At 45.9% G+C, this 18,549-nt stretch overlaps 1 protein-coding gene across 7 annotated transcripts in view; it reads left to right on the forward strand.

Annotated features, from left to right (window-relative positions):
- SLC4A11 (solute carrier family 4 member 11) overlaps positions 1–17,944 on the forward strand; it is a 42,543-nt gene extending 24,599 nt beyond the window's left edge. For 6 of the 7 annotated variants that reach the window (XM_032950364.2, XM_032950366.2, XM_076065924.1 and 3 more), the window contains 9 exons: positions 902–1,034; positions 3,016–3,089; positions 4,399–4,597; positions 6,936–7,042; positions 8,810–8,984; positions 9,420–9,593; positions 10,662–10,860; positions 14,587–14,756; positions 16,562–17,944. In XM_032950364.2, coding sequence (XP_032806255.1) covers positions 902–1,034; positions 3,016–3,089; positions 4,399–4,597; positions 6,936–7,042; positions 8,810–8,984; positions 9,420–9,593; positions 10,662–10,860; positions 14,587–14,756; positions 16,562–16,625 — 1,295 coding nt within the window. In that variant the 3' untranslated portion in view covers positions 16,626–17,944. Of the gene's footprint in view, positions 1–901; positions 1,035–3,015; positions 3,090–4,398; positions 4,598–6,935; positions 7,043–8,809; positions 8,985–9,419; positions 9,594–10,661; positions 10,861–14,586; positions 14,757–16,561 lie in introns of those variants that run through there. The other variant, XR_012941336.1, reaches the window with a different exon arrangement.
- The last annotated feature ends 605 nt before the right edge of the window (positions 17,945–18,549 follow it).

Consider the following 18,549-nt stretch of genomic DNA (forward strand, 5'->3'; position numbering starts at 1 on the left):
ATTTTGCTGTTTTTTTCATGGATTTTCTGTTTGCACAGTCACAGTCACTTTAAGAGCCGAATGGCTCACAGGGCTATACCAAAATAAATAAACTGAATAAAACTGAACTGAATGTAATTCGCAAGAGTAAGACCATTTATGTGCTGGCATCACGGTCATGATTTTGCATCGTTTGACAATGCCCCCACTATTCGCTCTATTTTAATTTGCATAGAAGTCCTAGCTGGGTAAACGAGCGCCATCATCATAATTGTCTTCGCATTCGTCATCGCTTTTGTTTCTGCTTGTTTCCGCCCTGATTAAAGCAGCAAATAATGTCCTTTTTAAATGGAATGCAAACATTCCACAACGTGTAGCGGAACGGAGGCAACTAACGTGCGCGTGACTTAAGGCGGAATGGGCCATCGCTACCCTCTCACCCTTTGATGCGATTACGCATGATGGTTGAAACCTTCCACAATTGAGCATGGACCTTTTCAGCGCGAATTGGCTCCATCCTAAACCCACTCGAGTCCCGCCCACGACGGGCCACCCTAGCGGCTCCCCGTTGAGGAAGGGCGGAAGGGGGTGGGGGGTGCCTTTGTTGCCGTTGTGGAATTACGGTCCAAGCGAATTGCGCAAATGTGGAATGGATACCAATTTTGATGTGAAAACGGCCGAGCTTCTGCAAAAAAGATTGCATGATCGCGGTCAAAATAGCGAAACGGTAATAGAGGTTTTTGGGTTAGATGGCGTAAATCTAACCCTAAGAAACCTTTATGGCTAATATGGATAATTATAATTATTATGGAAAATATTGGTCACGAAAGCCTACGTGTTATAGTGATACGATTTGTCCCTTGGGGTGTCCTTTGAGAGACAATTGTACTTTGCGGTTCCCCCTTTGCCGTATTTGATGCAGCGATCCGGACAATTTGCGATGAGTTTGAACTGGACTTTCACGCGTACTACGCCTGCATCGGCCTCTGGAACAGCTTCTTCCTGACACTCTACGCCCTGCTGCATATGAGCACACGCCTTCACCTCTCCAAGCGGTGGGTCTAATAGAAGAACGTCATTTCTGTGATTTAAAAAAAATCTAACTTTTTTTTCCCACAACGCCCTGGACATTTCAGCTGTAGCATGACCTAAGAGCTTAATTATAAATATATCAAATATAAATATGTTTTCTGTCGAGAAATATAGGAAGTTAACTTTGCAGCTGGCCGACCTTCAAAACAATTATAGTTTGGTGGCCCTGTTGGTGGGTATATTTGAGTAGCAGTTGGTGCCCAAGGACAAGATGATTCTCAGAAATTTGAAAACCACTGCTGTTTGGAACATATCAATCACACCCACAATATTAGAGCATACAATGAGGGAAAAAAGTATTTGATCCCCTGCTGATTTTGTACGTTTGCCCACTAACAAAGAAATGATCAGTCTATAATTTTAATGGTAGGTTTATTTGAACAGTGAGAGAATAACAACAAAAAAATCCAGAAAAACGCATGTCAAAAATGTTATAAATTGATATGCATTTTAATGAGGGAAATAAGTATTTGACCCCCTCTCAACCAGCAAGATTTCTGGCTCCCAAGTGTCTTTTATACAGGTAACGAGCTGAGATTAGGAGCACACTCTTAAAGGGAGTGCTCCTAATCTCAGCTTGTTACCTGTATAAAAGACACCTGTCCACAGAAGCAATCAATCAGATTCCAAACTCTCCACAATGGCCAAGACCAAAGAGCTCTCCAAGGATATCAGGGACAAGATTGTAGACCTACACAAGGCTGGAATGGGCTACAAGACCATTGCCAAGCAGCTTGGTGAGAAGGTGACAACAGTTGGTGCGATTATTCGCAAATGGAAGAAACACAAAAGAACTGTCAATCTCCCTCGGCCTGGGGCTCCATGCAAGATCTCACCTCATGGAGTTGCAATGATCATGAGAACGGTTGGAATCAGCCCAGAACTACACGGGAGGATCTTGTCAATGATCTCAAGGCAGCTGGGACCATAGTCACCAAGAAAACAATCGGTAACACACTACGCCGTGAAGGACTGAAATCCTGCAGCGTCCGCAAGGTCCCCCTGCTCAAGAAAGCACATATACATGCCCGTCTGAAGTTTGCCAATGAACATCTGAATGATTCAGAGGACAACTGGGTGAAAGTGTTGTGGTCAGATGAGACCAAAATGGAGCTCTTTGGCATCAACTCAACTCGCCGTGTTTGGAGGAGGAATGCTGCCTATGACCCCAAGAACGCCATCCCCACCGTCAAACATGGAGGTGGAAAAATTATGCTTTGGGGGTGTTTTTCTGCTAAGGGGACAGGACAACTTCACCGCATCAAAGGGATGATGGACGGGGCCATGTACCGTCAAATCTTGGGTGAGAACCTCCTTCCCTCAGCCAGGGCATTGAAAATGGGTCGTGGATGGGTATTCCAGCATGACAATGACCCAAAACACACGGCCAAGCAACAAAGGAGTGGCTCGGGAAGAAGCACATTAAGGTCCTATAGTGGCCTAGCCAGTCTCCAGACCTTAATCCCATAGAAAATCTGTGGAGGGAGCTGAAGGTTCGAGTTGCCAAACGTCACCCTCGAAACCTTTGACTTGGAGAAGATCTGCAAAGAGGAGTAGGACAAAATCCCTCCTGAGATGTGTGCAAACCTGGTGGCCAACTACAAGAAACGTCTGACCTCTGTGATTGCCAACAAGGGTTTTGCCACCAAGTACTAAGTCATGTTTTGCAGAGGGGTCAAATACTTATTTCCCTCATTAAAATGCAAATCAATTTATAACATTTTTGACATGCGTTTTTCTGGATTTTTTTGTTGTTATTCTGTCTCTCACTGTTAAAATAAACCTACCATTAAAATTATAGACTGATCATTTCTTTGTCAGTGGGCAAATGTACAAAATCAGCAGGGGATCAAATACTTTTTTCCCTCACTGTATATGCTTCATATTGCATTCTGGTTGTATATTCTGTCGTATAAGAATGGAAACGTTTTGGCTTTCTTGCAGATCTATTGAAGAGATATTTGCGCTCTTCATCTCCATCGCCTTTGTGGTGGACGCAATCAAGGATATCATTAAGAGTACGTTGTGTTGTATTGCCTGACTACAATTGCACATCCACATTCAATTTCAAAACCGTCATGGAAAACAGTGTACATGTTGAACTTTTGCACCGTATGTAGCCATCCGTCCTAATCGGAGGTGCTTAAAAAGCTGTAGGAGATATCAATTTTCTAAGGAATGTAGCGTGTACAAAAACAAAGCTACGGACTGGTAATACATGTGTAGGCTTACAAAGGGTTTGGGAATTAAATTATTTTTCACGTTAATGCGGTTAAAACGAGTTCGCTTGTTAAAATTATTTTTTTTGCTGAACCTCTCCTGTTTGCATGCACTTGAGGCAGCGGTCGTGTGTTGGTCTGATTCTGTTTTTATTATGTTTGCAATTGCAGTGATTGTAATACGGTACTTTAAAAAAAAACACATACGAAAGCAGAACAGATAGGCAACTAATCTTTCGCACTCCGTGAGCACGAGCATTCGCATTACAACCTAGATTATATATTCTCATGCAGTCATCTGATTGCCACCTACAGTACATTTCATTTTGCTCGCCGTTTTTGACGTGTGCTGCTGTGATGGCCATATTTTAGGAATGTGAGTCATAATATCCGTTCTTTCTCATCGCATGCTTTGAGTTGACTACTTGCCTTAATTTCCACGTTTTTGAAATGGTGAACACAAAAAAGCTGACAAAATGTGGAGAACCATAAGGTCAATTATTCAGTACTAATTTAACATTGCAAAGTTGGTTTTAATGCAAATTATCATGTTATCACTGTGGTAATGATTTATCAATTCGTATTACAATCGACTGTTGCATTTCTGCCCAAAACCGTTCTGAGACTTCTGTAATGACACGAGTGTAGCAACAGCAGAACCGCTAAACGCAGGTGCTGCTGTCGATGTATGTTAAAGTTCTTTCACAACGTTCATAACCAACCATGCTAATCGGAGGTGCGGAGGAAAGACGACAAACTAAACACCAAAAACCAGTTCTAAAGAAGCGAGTTTTCTATCTAAATTTAAAAGTGCACAGCTCCAGTGGCCTAACATTGGAAGGAAGAACTTTCCAGACGGCCACAGAAGCGCACCTGAAAGCGCGCGATGCGGTGACCGTCTTTGTTCGACGGCCAGCGAGAAGCTGCTGCTTCTGCAAGGATGACCGCAGTTCGCATGATGGTTTCTGCTTTTTGACGAGATCAGCAAAGTTACTGCCGTGGTTAATTCGTGGCAAGCGCTTTGCGTGTAACGAGGGCGACCCTTTTCGATACGGCTTTCCCGACCAAAGCTCCCGCTGTCTCCCTGGTCGTCCGCGTGTCCGTGAAGTCTTCAAGCAGAACTATCTGCCCGGGGAGCCGGGAGGCTGCGGTTCTGCGGGGAACAACACGAGCGATGACGGCTGGGAAGGCGCCGCCGGGGTGGACTCGGGCGGCCCGAAAGGCAGCCGTGACGTGGCTCTTCTGGCCCTGCTCCTCATGCTGGGCACTGTGTGGCTTGGGAGCACTCTTTACCAATTCCGCAAGCGGTGAGCACAAACCCCCATCTCTCGGCGCCCCATCTCTCCCGTGACGTGGCCCCCGCAAAGTTGTGCAATGCCCCCCGAGGCCCTCGAGAGTGCGGTGGACTTTTGGCATTCGTTGGTTCGACGAAACACGTCGCAACTATGAGATGGCTCTCCACGCTGTGTGATGAGTTTGTAGTGGTGCGATGATGATAGAAGCCATCCAGCACCTGCGCACGACCTGATTTCATTGTTTCATCTCCTCCGTGGATGTAATCTTGTGTGCATTCCGTTCCATGGCTACAGATCTGTCATTAAACTAAACTATTTTACCAGGAAAGGCCCACTGAGCTATATATTTTTCAGAAGTGATTTGGCCATAAATGGTACCCTGTCGAAGTCAAATAGAATAATTTCTCCAGCCCCACCCGTCACTGCACACCACAAACCGTCCACTCCTCTCCCCTGTGAACTCCCACAGCCAAACTCCTTCCCCCTCCCCTCCCCGCTCAGTGCCTATATAAAGCCACAACAGCAGATCATTTTTTCTCACCTGAAGACGGACGCTTGTGTTGCGACCGAAACGTCGTGTTTTCTTTTTTTTCTGTCTACGTGACTTTACTGAAAGAACCAGAGAGTATGGATTACTGCAGTCACGAAAGCTTCAAATCAATGTTGTTACATACAGTGAGGGAAAAAAGTATTTGATCCCCTGCTGATTTTGTCCGTTTGCCCACTGACAAAGAAATGATCAGTCTATAATTTTAATGGTAGGTTTATTTGAACAGTGAGAGAATAACAACAAAAAAATCCAGAAAAACGCATGTCAAAAATGTTATAAATGGATTTGCATTTTAATGAGGGAAATAAGTATTTGACCCCCTCTCAATCTTAAAGATTTCTGGCTCCCAGGTGTCTTTTATACAGGTAACAAGCTGAGATTAGGAGCACTCCCTTTAAGAGTGTGCTCCTAATCTCATCTCGTTACCTGTATAAAAGACACCTGTCCACAGAAGCAATCAATGAATCAGATTCCAAACTCTCCACCATGGCCAAGACCAAAGAGCTCTCCAAGGATGTCAGGGACAAGATTGTAGACCTACACAAGGCTGGAATGGGCTACAAGACCATTGCCAAGCAGCTTGGTGAGAAGGTGACAACAGTCGGTGCGATTATTCGCAAATGGAAGAAACACAAAAGAACTGTCAATCTCCCTCGGCCTGAGGCTCCATGCAAGATCTCACCTCGTGGAGTTGCAATGATCATGAGAACGGTGAGGAATCAGCCCAGAACTACACGGGAGGATCTTGTCAATGATCTCAAGGCAGCTGGGACCATAGTCACCAAGAAAACAATTGGTAACACACTACGCCGTGAAGGACTGAAATCCTGCAGCGTCCGCAAGGTCCCCCTGCTCAAGAAAGCACATATACATGCCCGTCTGAAGTTTGCCAATGAACATCTAAATTATTCAGAGAACAACTGGGTGAAAGTGTTGCGGTCAGATGAGACCAAAATGGAGCTCTTTGGCATCAACTCAACTCGCCGTGTTTGGAGGAGGAGGAATGCTGCCTATGACCCCAAGAACACCATTCCCACCGTCAAACATGGAGGTGGAACATTATGCTTTGGGGGTGTTTTTATGCTAAGGGAACAGGACAACTTCACCGCATCAAAGGGACGATGGACGGGGCCATGTACCGTCAAATCTTGGGTGAGAACCTCCTTCCCTCAGCCACGGCATTGAAAATTCCAGCATGACAATGACCCAAAACACACGGCCAAGCAACAAAAGAGTGGCTCAAGAAGAAGCACATTAAGGTCCTGGAGTGGCCTAGCCAGTCTCCAGACCTTAATCCCATAGAACATCTGTGAAGGGAGCTGAAGGTTCGATTTGCCAAACGTCAGTCTCGAAACCTTCATGACTTGGGATAAGATTTGCAAAAAGGAGTGGGACAAAATCGCTCCTAAGATGTGTGCAAACCTGGTGGCCAACTACAAGAAACGTCTGACCTCTGTGATTGCTAACAAGGGTTTTGCCACCAAGTACTAAGTCATGTTTTGCAGAGGGGTCAAATACTTATTTCCCTCATTAAAATGCAAATCAATTCATAAAATTTTTGACATGCGTTTTTCTGGATTTTTTTGTTGTTATTCTGTCTCTCACTGTTCAAATAAACCTACCATTAAAATTATAGACTGATCATTTCTTTATCAGTGGGCAAACGTACAAAATCAGCAGGGGATCAAATACTTTTTTCCCTCACTGTATTTTGTGGTGTTACATAAGCTTGAGGCAAATTTCCTTTTGACAACCCTGCCTTGACGTGAAATATACTTTATTTGTAACTCCTTGCTGCAGGCCGTATCTGCACCTGCAAGCGCGGGAGATCCTGTCCGACTGCGCCATGCCCCTCTCCGTCATCGCCTTCTCCTTCCTGGGCTCCTACGTGTTCCGAGACATTGACCGTATGGCTCCGCTCACGTGTTGCAGGCATTTCCTCTGTAGAGTTTTCGTTTTTCACGTAGAGTCGTCTGGTATGCATAGACATAGACGACTCTACCGAACCTCGTGTGAGTAGGATAATAACGCGGTGGGCCCATATAGCAGTTGTCTACGTTACAAACAGAACGGAGGTTTGTTTAAAACTTAGAGCACCTGTGGTACATTTGCATTAACAGGAAGCAGCTGCACTGTCTTGTCTTCATGATGACTGTTTTAAACGTATCATTGTATACGCGGCCACTGCTTGTGCACTGCAGTTCAGTATTTGGATGTGAACATTAACACCTGTAATGGCAGAAATGTGTTTTTGTTTTACTTTACATTACTTGCCGAGTGTTCCACACATCCCTGCAACCTCCGACTAGCACGGTTGGCTATGTACGGCACGAGAGACGTTCAACGTACGTGCATACATCTCAAGCCTGTAAATGCTTGAGATGTATGTTGGGCATGCTAACACATTATCACTCGCACCAAATATAAGCCCAGCATAGGTGTTCGGCTTGACGGAATATCACCGCTCTTGAGTGGCGTTCAACTAAAGGTGATTTACCATTCCCTTCCGTTGAATGCCTTGATTACGCAATCCACTTCATAATCAACTCCATTTAAATTCACGGTTGATCACTTAGTGCAATATGCTCCGTCGCGATGAAGGTGTAAATCGTGTTACATCAGCCGTGGTTACAGTGTAAACCTGCGTACAAACATAGAGGGTCCTCAGCTTGTTGGTTATGAATGCTTGGCAAAGCGTGGTGCACCGATTTAATCACGTGTGTACGTTGAACTTCTTTAGCGTCGTACGTAGCCAACCATGCTAATCGGGGGTGCAGTTACATTTCTATGTTGGGTAGATGACAACAAAAACATCACCACACCCCGATAATTAATCAAATTAGGATGTTGTATCCAGCTATAATAAAACATTTTTTTATAATAATTGACAGCACTGTGAAATGAAGGCCTCTCTAAAGCGTGTCAGAAACGGGCGTTGTTTGGCCGTACTTCACGTTGGTCAGTGTGGGTCGGGGAAGGATGAGAAGGCCCCAGGACCAGCTAAGATATCTCTCGCCCCCGACGTTGGCCGTGGCTGGGATCGAAACAAACGTCTCGCTGGGTTAGTGCGTGGACAATTACTGCGCAAACCTCCGATTGACATGGTTGGCTACGTCCAGGTGCGAAAAGAAGTTCAACATAAGTATACAGCAGAAACCTTCTCCTCGACCACCCCTGTTAACGACTAATTGTTTGACGACGGGCCTCCATAGAGCCCAGTGTATAGTGTAGTGTGTAGTGTATAGTAGTGTAGTGCCTCCATAGAGCCCAACGTGTTCGCTTACCGACCATTCCCCTGTTAACGACTGGCTGTTGTAGCTACAGTAAATATTAATTAATGCATTGATTAACCATGTTTCTTTTTAATTTTGTGTTTTATAATGTCGTTAGTATCCATACGTATTAACATCCATTGTTTCAAATATTATAAATTACGTTTTCCGGGTTAAAAAGTGTAACTTTTGATGCTATCGGAGCGAATGAAACCTTTTTAACGTGTATTTCCTATCCTCGCTTAATGACCAAATTACTTAATGACCGTTTTTCCCGGAACCAATTACCGTCATCAAGAGAGGTCCTACTGTACAGTGGCACGTAACAAAGTCTGTCGCCGGCTCTGAAATGTGTTGGTAATGTCTGCACCGCCCCACCGCCTCCTGTTGCGTGTGTTGCAGTGACGGGCCTCAAGTTCAGCTACACTCCGAGTGAGAGCTACTTCGCGCTGGCGCCACTGAATCTCCTAACGGTGGGCTCGATTTGCAGCGCAATGGGCATCGGCTTCCTGCTCTCAATCCTTTTCTTCATGGAGCACACGATGGCCGCCTCGCTCACCAACGCACCGCACAACAGGTTTGTCCTCGTCGTGCCCAAGGGCGATTACTTGTTCTCTTGATGTGCACGTGTGGTACCCGTGAGCTTGTCACAATGATATATAATGGTGCTTCTGGATGAAATAAAATCGTCGACTGGTGGTGGTCTTGAGCCAAGACGTGCGTGGGTTTGCAGTCGAGCACGTGATAAAACATAGAATTAGAAACCTCCTTAACCCCAAGGCACTGGCACTTTCGTGGTTCGGATGGCTTTATATATTTGATAACCACGTTGTTTTGTCTACCAAATGCAAAATGGGCACATGCGTGAAACCACACCAAAAAACTGCCGACGAAAGCGTCGGCTGAAAAATAAAATCAGCTTTAATGACGAACGCTCATCGTCTCTCCGTCTCCGAGACCGCTCGAAGGCAGCGGCCATTTAACAGTCGGCTGCGCATCGTTGACACGGCAGGCTGAAGAAGGGAACGTCGTACCACTGGGACCTGCTCCTGGTGGCCGTACTCAACGCCACCTTCTCGCTTTTCGGGCTGCCCTGGATGCACGCCGCCTTCCCGCACTCTCCGCTGCACGTGCGCGCCCTCGCCACGGTCGAGGAGCGCGTGGAGGACGGCCACGTGGACGAAACGTGAGCGGGGGGGGGGTGCACACCGCCGCGTGCCCGCTTGGCTGCTCGTCGCCACAGCGCCGCACGTGCCCAACGCGACGAGCTACGGGAAATGCAGCTTGCCCGATTTTAATTCCCCCGGGTTGTTTTGAGCAGTATTAGCATTCGGCGCTGTGATGCTGGGCACAAACTAATTAAGCAAAAGCTTAGGGTCCCAAGTAATTTAAAGAGGTCTTTTAAAAGAAAAAAAATGCAGCAACACCCTGATTTAAATCTTCCCCCCCCCCCTCAACACCGACACTTATATTGCTGACGGCATCGTCCATCCTCTCTCGTGTCCGTTGCCTCGGCCTTCACCTCCACCTACCTACCTGTAAAATCGCCTTGATTTGAGCCATTTCGACATTGGCCGCCGCACCTTTCAGCAACGCGTCGCCGATGTAAACCAGACTATTACTGTGTGTGTGTGCAAACGACGCTAGTGCAGCCCTGCAATTGGTGGAAGGGCCTACACTAGAGGGAGTTGTAGAGGGTATTTGGGCTCTGCTCTTTCGTGCCGACACACGACCTGCCAATTGACTGGGGTAAGCCCATTTATACTGCTGGGTGGATAGAGGTGGGGCGGGGGTCATGAACTTGCCCATTGTTCAAATGCCGAGATGAAAAATCAAACGGCCGACCCGTGATCGCAAGTTCAGTCGTGCTCACCGTCACGCCAAGGCAACTCCCTTAAATAAATAGGTGTTCACCAATATAGGCTTAAACTCGGATCATTGTAAAATTAACAGCTCAATTCCAATGACGTTATTACCAACGATAGTAAGTAGTCTACTACGTTTATTACGTCACATGACTGTTATGTAATTGAGTGATGTGGCTTGCACTATAGCTTTTGTATTCAGGTGACGCACCCCCAAGTTATGTCTGCTTCGGCACCCCAAAGAACTAGCAGGGACCACTGTTGGAAATTAACATCTTTTAAGGAATGTCTTCGCTTGCGAACGCTTGTGCGCTCACGTCAGCCTGTGCCCACGTGACCTTGTGCATGTGTGTGTGTGTGCCTTTGTGTGTGTGTGTGCACGCTTGCAGCATCGTGTGCGTGCGCGAGACACGCGTCCCCGTGCTCCTAGCGCACATGCTGCTGGGTTTGTCACTTTTTTTTCTGCTGCCCCTGCCACTGCAGTGGATTCCACGACCCGTGCTGGATGGCATCTTTTTGTACATAGCTCTCACGTCGCTGGATGGAAACCAGCTCTTCCAGCGTCTGGCTCTGCTGTTCACCGAACAGGTAATGAAGTGGCAGGCGCTAGGTTGAAGGTCGTTTGCTGCGTTGGCCTTGTGCCACGCAGACGGCTACGGGACAGAGGGTCCTCTAGGATTAAAAGCATTAAAGCTGCACTCGGAGATGTTTGTAACATTGTCGGCGCAACGTAAATGCGAGTTGTTGTGGTTGCAAGAAGGAGGTCACGTGACGGCCTCTTCATGCAGTACTATCTATTAATGTACGGTACTGAGATGTGGCCAAATGAAGTGTTAGAACAAAAATAGCTGCATTTTATGAATTCCAGAATATGTGAGTTTGTTCAACTCTATAAATTGCATGGGGTTTCGAATTTGCGTAATTACAATTTTGCGGTTTAGTTTCTTACAGACACTAAAAAACCCAAGCTGGAACATTAGTGTTGTTTTTAGCCACCAAATGAGTTTCCTGGATTCGTTTCCTGTAGTTGAGAGCAGATCTTGCCATGCTTGCATCTACAGTACTCCCCTTGTATGACGCCCCCACTCGATCATTGTCCAAACTTTCCCAGGTAACGCAGCTCAAAAGCGTACATCGAAAGGGTTGTGATCAATTTCCTTCTGGGGTCGTTTTGTGAAACACTTTACTACCTCTTGCGGAGTTGCAGTGGCTATGGCTTGCCTCCATATTTATTTCGGACAGTGACGATTCGTGGAATAATTTTGAGCGCACGAACTTGCAAATAATGGTTTGGGACTGTCAGTGTGACAAACAACTTCTGGCAGCCATGTGAGTTACGAAATATGATTGGCAATCTTCCCATATGCAGCCTCCCTCCTTATTGCCATTATTTTGTCATGAATGTGTCAGTAGTTGTGGAGCGGTGGGCACGGCCAACGTCGGTGCCAAGCGATATTTTGCGTCATCGTGAGCAACCATTTGTTGCGCACCAACGAAGTATGGTCAAACAATTCCCGTCACCGACGTTGTGGGAAGGCCTTCATCCAGCAAAGGATTGACAAAGGGCTAAAAATCATGACATTCGTTATTCTTCTGTCTTAGTTCGGTAGATTGTATATCTTGTCATTTCTCTATGTTTCAAGTAGGCCTTGGTTTGTGAGAGCTTTTGCTATTAAGATCCGTGTCAATTTCCTCCATAATTAAGATTTTGTCTGCCATTAGTTGTTTATTCTTTATCACTTAGGGGGATACCTTTTGTGAATTGTCATGCATAATATGCAGCCTATTGTGTTTTTAAAAATAAAAAATCCATTTGTGCAGCATGGTAAAGGAAGACTAGTCACGTGTTACTGTTCCTCTAGCCTTACTGTGTTATGGCCATACCTCATGTGAATCAATCTACAAACCCTCGCTTTGTATCGCTCTTATTCACGATAACCTTCGTTCAAATTACAGTTTATTATGTGCATAATCTAAATGAGAATACACCAGAGGGATATTTTCTTTTCATAGACCTACATAATAATTATACAGTCATTCTATAGAAAATGAGTGTTACAAAAGTTATGTGGTGAGCATCAGTTGTGTTCACACGTCCTGATTTGCATAATAGGCAGCTCATATGTAGTAAAATTTATGACTATTTTAATGAAAAATGCACCTGGAATGAATGATTCAGGAGGTACAATAAACCGCACACAAGTGGGAAAGTAGCCAGAACTGGCACCGACAATTTACCAAACCTATGTTGGGGCCTATATAGGGGATGTTTGATTAACTCTACATTACATTTGCAGTGGTAATAAAGTCAAATAAATAATGTGAATGCAGCAATGTCACCGATGTCTATCTTAAATCGAAATTGAGGGGAGAAAGACCTTGAAAAATAAGCTCGCAATGTTACGTAGAACAACTTGAATACACAAAGGAACTCCAATAGTGTTCATAGAACAAAGTTACATGAACATCGAGATGCATCATGTACTTGAATTACTTCTTGCACTACTCGTCGGTATATGCCCGACAGTAATTTAGGTGCAGTCGCACAGAAGCCTGTGCAATCAATTGCGTGCGCTGATATTTTTATGTACATTGTCATAGTAATGTGAATTACCACTGGCAGGAAACACCCAATTGTAACTGATGTGAAATTGTCAATTATAACAATGATTAAAAACGACAACATCCTGTTTATGACACACACGCGGCCGGACTGATTATCCGGGCAGAAAGGAATTTCCCACCAACTCACGAGTGAAGACCACGCTCTACATTTGTTTGTGTTTCTTGTGCCACATTTGCCTTCGGCCGGGCCGTGGCGGCCTATAATCCGGCACCGGGGGGGGGGGGGGGGGGGGGGCGGCGAGGGAGGGTTGGCGGATCGCACAAACGTCGTGAATCTCCTTTCCTCTGAGCGTCGAGTTGCCATACCCTGGGCTTGTCAGGTGAAGTTGGTGCAGGGAAAAATGTGGATTAAAACCTGTACCACCTGTATGGGATAGCGTTTCCACCCCCCCCCTCCCCCCTCTCACGCGCGTGAGTTTTCTGCGGGTGCACCTGTTTCCTCTCACATGTAACCAATCATTAATTGGCTGATAATTGCTTAATACGTCGAGCACCGCAGAGCTTCCCGTTTTGCCTGTGGTTCCTCCCGAGTCGTTCTCTCGTCGAGAACGAGGAGCGGAATACTGGGCCGTCGTGAAAATGACTCGCGATCACGTAACCACTTAAAATTTAGCTGAACCCAGCATTTGGTCTTGGCACGTATTTCCACAGCAACCCTACGACACTGTCAAGTTTTTAGCTCGAACTTGGCCACGTGCCCACTTTTGGCAAGCCGCTGTAGCTCGCGCTGCGAGGGCAACGGGAACACGTTTAGCCCGGCTGCCCTCGGACACGGTCACAATGTCACGAGGTCAATGCACGCCGTCTATTTCGTCTCTTTAGGTCCGTCTCCTTCGAGTGCGAGCGAATCCAAGCGTTGTGTTCACGATCATTTTCCTCTGGCCTCGCAGGGGAATGGAGGGCATGAGAGATGTCGGGTTTTGTTCGTTTAACCGGGCGAGAAGAGACCCAGGGTAGTCTCACCTGATGATGATGATTGCTTGTGTTGCAGTCGAAACGTCGTGAGAATTTTATTGTTTAATATTTTTATTATTTTATTGTTTCCCTTCTACGTGACTTTACCGAAAGAACCAAGAATATGAATCCCTGCAGTCACGAAAGCTTTAAATCAAAATTTAAAATATAAATTGTTGAGCTCTTCCAATAATGTCTCGATACGGCTTGGGTTCGTTTATAATATTTGCAAGAATACAGAAGTCGCATTTTGTAGGAAACGTGGCATTCTGAAAGTGGTTTCATTCGAGTCATCGAAACCCCTCACTTTGCTTTGCAATATATCATTTAGGTACTTCAGGGAGGAGAGTAATCTGAATCAGGAACCACACAAACGCTAAAAAAACATGTAAATAGTGGAGACATCATGGGTGTTTAAAAAAAAAAAGTGATTTTGTTCAGATTGACGGCTGATGGACATTAGCGGAATGGCAGCCAAAGGAGAACCGTAGAGGACGCCGCACCGGGGAGACGGATTGACGAGATTAGTTCACGCGCAGGCGTGAGAAACGCGTCGTGGCATCCGCAGGGACCATCAGGAGGAAGCCGGGGGGGGTGGGAGGGGGGGTCCATCGTCGATCAGTGGCTCGACACAATGGTGGAGTTTTGACGACTCGAGTTATCCGTCACACCTGCCGGTCGTGAAATGTGACGCGGCTCTCCACCCTCCCCCTCCCCGTGTGTGTCCCCGCACAGACGGCCTACCCGCCCACGCACTACGTGCGCCGCGTGCCACAGCGCAAGATCCACTACTTCACGGGGCTGCAGCTGCTGCAGCTGGCCGTGCTGTGCGGCGTGGGATTCTCCCCCATACCCTACATGAAGATGGTCTTCCCGGTCATCATGCTCGCCGCCCTGCCCGTGAGGTGAGGCCCGCGTCCGAGGGTGAATGTTTACCCAGAGAGGGGGGGTTGGTTTCTGCTGCGGGCAGACGCAACGTGTGCCTTAAACCTGCAAGCACAACAATAGAGTCAATACGTTGACTCGAGTTTTGTTCCCTCCTCCCCCCCCCATGCAGTCACCCGTAACATGACTTAACGTGACTTACGTTACACAAATTATATTTTGCAAAAAAAAATAAACAAAGACTCATATCTGTCTTTCGATGTAAAACAAAAAAGTGTTCCTTACACAACCCGGTCAGCCCATCGGCATAAGAAATATTTTAATTTGCTGTGTGGAGAGACGGATTTGTGAAGGAGATGCGTATTTTCTGCTTATTTATTATTTACATTCTCCACAACTACGCTAATAATTATTTTTGAGTAATCTTCGATTTTAAGGTCGGTACTGTGCAAGGGAAACTGGACCTCGGGAAAGGTGAATGTGAGGTTATTGTGAGGTTATTGTGAGGTTATTGTGAGGTTATTGTGAGGTTATTGAGAGGTTATTGAGAGGTTATTGTGAGGTTATTGAGAGGTTATTGAGACTAACTTGGGAACTTCATTTTTCTTTCACTGTCAGCTTGAATTTGCGCACATTTATCAAACAATGTTGGGTTCAATTGCCTCTGGGTATTACCTGGCAACAAACGTGACAATTTTATTTCCTACTGTGGTCACTTATCACGTGACATTGTAAGTAACGAGAGAGAAATTAAAGTACGTATTTTGATACGAGGTGAATCTTCTGCACGTTCGCACGCAAGGGGGTGCTTATTCAGACGTTTGATGGACCTCAGTGGAAAGCTTTAAAGGGTAATTGGAAAGCAGCGACAGCTCGAGTTCCCGTCATGACCTGAAACGTCGACTCCGCCATGCCTTGCCAACGCGCCCCCTACCCTCCTGCAAGATCCTGCAGCTGCTCAGCAGTAGGCGCCTGCCCCCCTCCAATATCCAACCGAACGGTGTGCCACCATCCACTCTTAGGACCTTCTCCTTGGTCACCGGGCATGTGGAGACCATTCCGTATGACATATGAACCTACCTTGTGGGGCATAAACACGTGTGAAATTCCCATCCTTGCATGAATACAATGCCACCTTTTTAACCAAGCCGGCCCGCTGCCTTTATACAAATATTTCACAAGCGGCAACATCGCTGGAACTTTTCAAATGGGTAACTATAAGCTGCAGTGAAGTCTTGCTTGGCTGAGTTTAGTGATATAACATCTCAGTGTGATATAAACAAATTAAACCATGACTTCAAAGACACCGGTTTATTTTTATCATTTAGCTGTGCTGATAAAATATGCCGTGTCAACATTGCTTTGTTTTACTCGGAGCCAAGCCAAGCACAGCGAGCAATGGCAAGAGGATCATTGTCTAAACGTGTTTCATTACTTGGAGTCCTTTCTAAAGAAAAGTTCTGCATGATGATGGCTTTAGTATTTCAAGGCGTAGCCCCACATTGTCATTCTCATGCCACTGCTGGTGTGCGGACCTCTCCTTGAGGGAGCCACACTCTAAGAGGGTATTGGGCCTACTCTTCCACGCTGCCAAAATACGTCTTGGAGAGGAGGCGGGCATACCCACACTTTGCCCAACCACACATGACCTGCCGATCGACTAACTGGTGGTGACCCCATTTATACTGCCAGGTAGACAGAAACGAGGGAGATTTAAGGTGCTTGTCAGCATTTTAATATTGGTCTAAGATAGACGTAGATTTTTTTGGTTTCTTTTGTTTAAACCCGTAACTCTTTTACGCATGCGTGTTTTTTTCGTTGGCAGGTTTTTCGCCGTTCCAAAAATAATTGAATCCCGCTACTTGGATGTGATGGACGAGGAGCTGTGAAGATGGACGAGGAGCTGTGAAGATCCACGCGGCGAAAGGGGGTGTTCGTTGTGTGTGCTCGTCAACGCGTGGGTTTGCCGAGGCCGTCGGCCGCGGTTGTGATGATGCATTGGCGGCGGTTTGTCTTCATGCATTTTCAGGATACAGGGCTTGTGAAATAATTACCACCTTGTGCAAGTGAACAAAAGAGTACCAATTCGTGTAAAATGACGGTTTTATAAGAGGCTGTGGGCTGTACGCGATCTGCGCGACCTGACACGGAGCGACGGCTGTATTGGTTAAACACGCTTGTGGAAATGAAGCCATGCGGCGTGTGTGTGTGTGGGGACCACGTTATACAAGGGTTAAAGGTTAAGGCAGAAAAATATTGTCTGACTTGTCACCCTCCCCTGCCAAATCCCCGTTATTAATGTTCTTCCGTGTACCGACTGCTCCTGGAATGTACCGTGTCTGGTAAATGTGTGTGTCATCGGAGTGCTTTTTAGTACGCAGTGTAAATACCAACACTAAAGAGATAAACGCGATAACTGGGAATTGCCAGCCCATTTGAATGCCCGTGGTCGACCACAATAGTTGCCTGTGTGAAAGGGTAAAATGGAATGCGTGTGGTGTGGGGGGACATTTGATGATGCACACATGTCCATCGCATAACGTTATGAAAAACCTGAACTGATACTGAGCTTTAGTAGCAATATGGCATTTTTAAGGCACTTTTTAAAATTGGTTTTATTTGATCATAAGGTTGATATTTATGTGCAGCAGCAGCACTAATATAATTTTTGTTTTGTGAATAAAATGTAACGTTTTCATTCCCCCAATGTGAATGAAAATAAACCCAGTTTTACTGAAATTATGGTTCTGGATATATCCCAAATCTGTCAATTACTGCACCTCATAAGCAATAACATTGGTATATTTATTAATTATATCCTTCATGTGTTTTGTTTTTACCATTTTAATGTGATTTATTGCTCTGGTGTACAATGTAAATATTTTTTTCCAGATTTCTGTAGGTCAGGATTTTTCAAGGTGAACTATGTCAAGTAAGCGATATACATGTCCAAGTGTCCTGCCATTAAACTTCTAATAACTGTAAATATTCCACCTTGACAGCCTCTTATGCGGATTAATAAATTGACCGATACGTGTATGGGTTGTTGGGCTACAATTGGTGATTTACTTCTGTAAAAATCACTACAATATCGTAAGACATGTTGGTCTTAACATAAGCCATCGTCTATAGAAAGTCACTTTATATTAAACACACCAAAAGGCTCATACAAGTGGATGATATTTGTGAATAAACATTTTAGATTTTACATTTGAGCAGATGTTTGAAATTGATTGTGTGTGTGTGAGAGATTTTGGGTCCCATCTAACATCAGAGGAGATAATGACCTGGTCCTGGGCCTTCCCACCTAGGTCAACTCAGCCTTAAATAACTGGATTGGATGCATGTGTATTGAGCGACTTCCGAGACACAACGTGTAGAGGGCTTCTTATTTATTTCTCACACTTGGGCACAAACACTGCGCGATACATAGAAACGTATCTACACAGCTACACACAGCCGACCTTTCTACACAGCCCCATCGTCGGCGTCTAACTTACACAGCTGGCCGACTGATCTAGCGATGACGACGATGGGAGACGTGAAGAGGATCGGCCATCGCGGCCGGACGACGAGGAGAGATGATGGCGAGCAGCGACGCAGCCAGGACCTGGGACCCCGCGACAGCCCTGAACCTTCGGTTACGTCTCCCCTATATACTTCTCCCTATATACTTACCGGCGTGGTCAGGCCCCGCCTCTGGCCACGCCCCCTTCTAGAACCTTCGAGCAGGTTCCCGGAACTTCCCGACTAACTCCGCCTTTTACCTTTAACCCAGACACGCCCCCTTCTAGTTGGTCATGTAACGTGCCC

The sequence above is a fragment of the Petromyzon marinus genome, chromosome 9 (genome assembly GCF_048934315.1).
Source record: "Petromyzon marinus isolate PM22_M1 ecotype Great Lakes invasive population chromosome 9, UKy_Petmar_22M1.pri1.0, whole genome shotgun sequence".
NCBI lineage: Eukaryota > Metazoa > Chordata > Hyperoartia > Petromyzontiformes > Petromyzontidae > Petromyzon > Petromyzon marinus.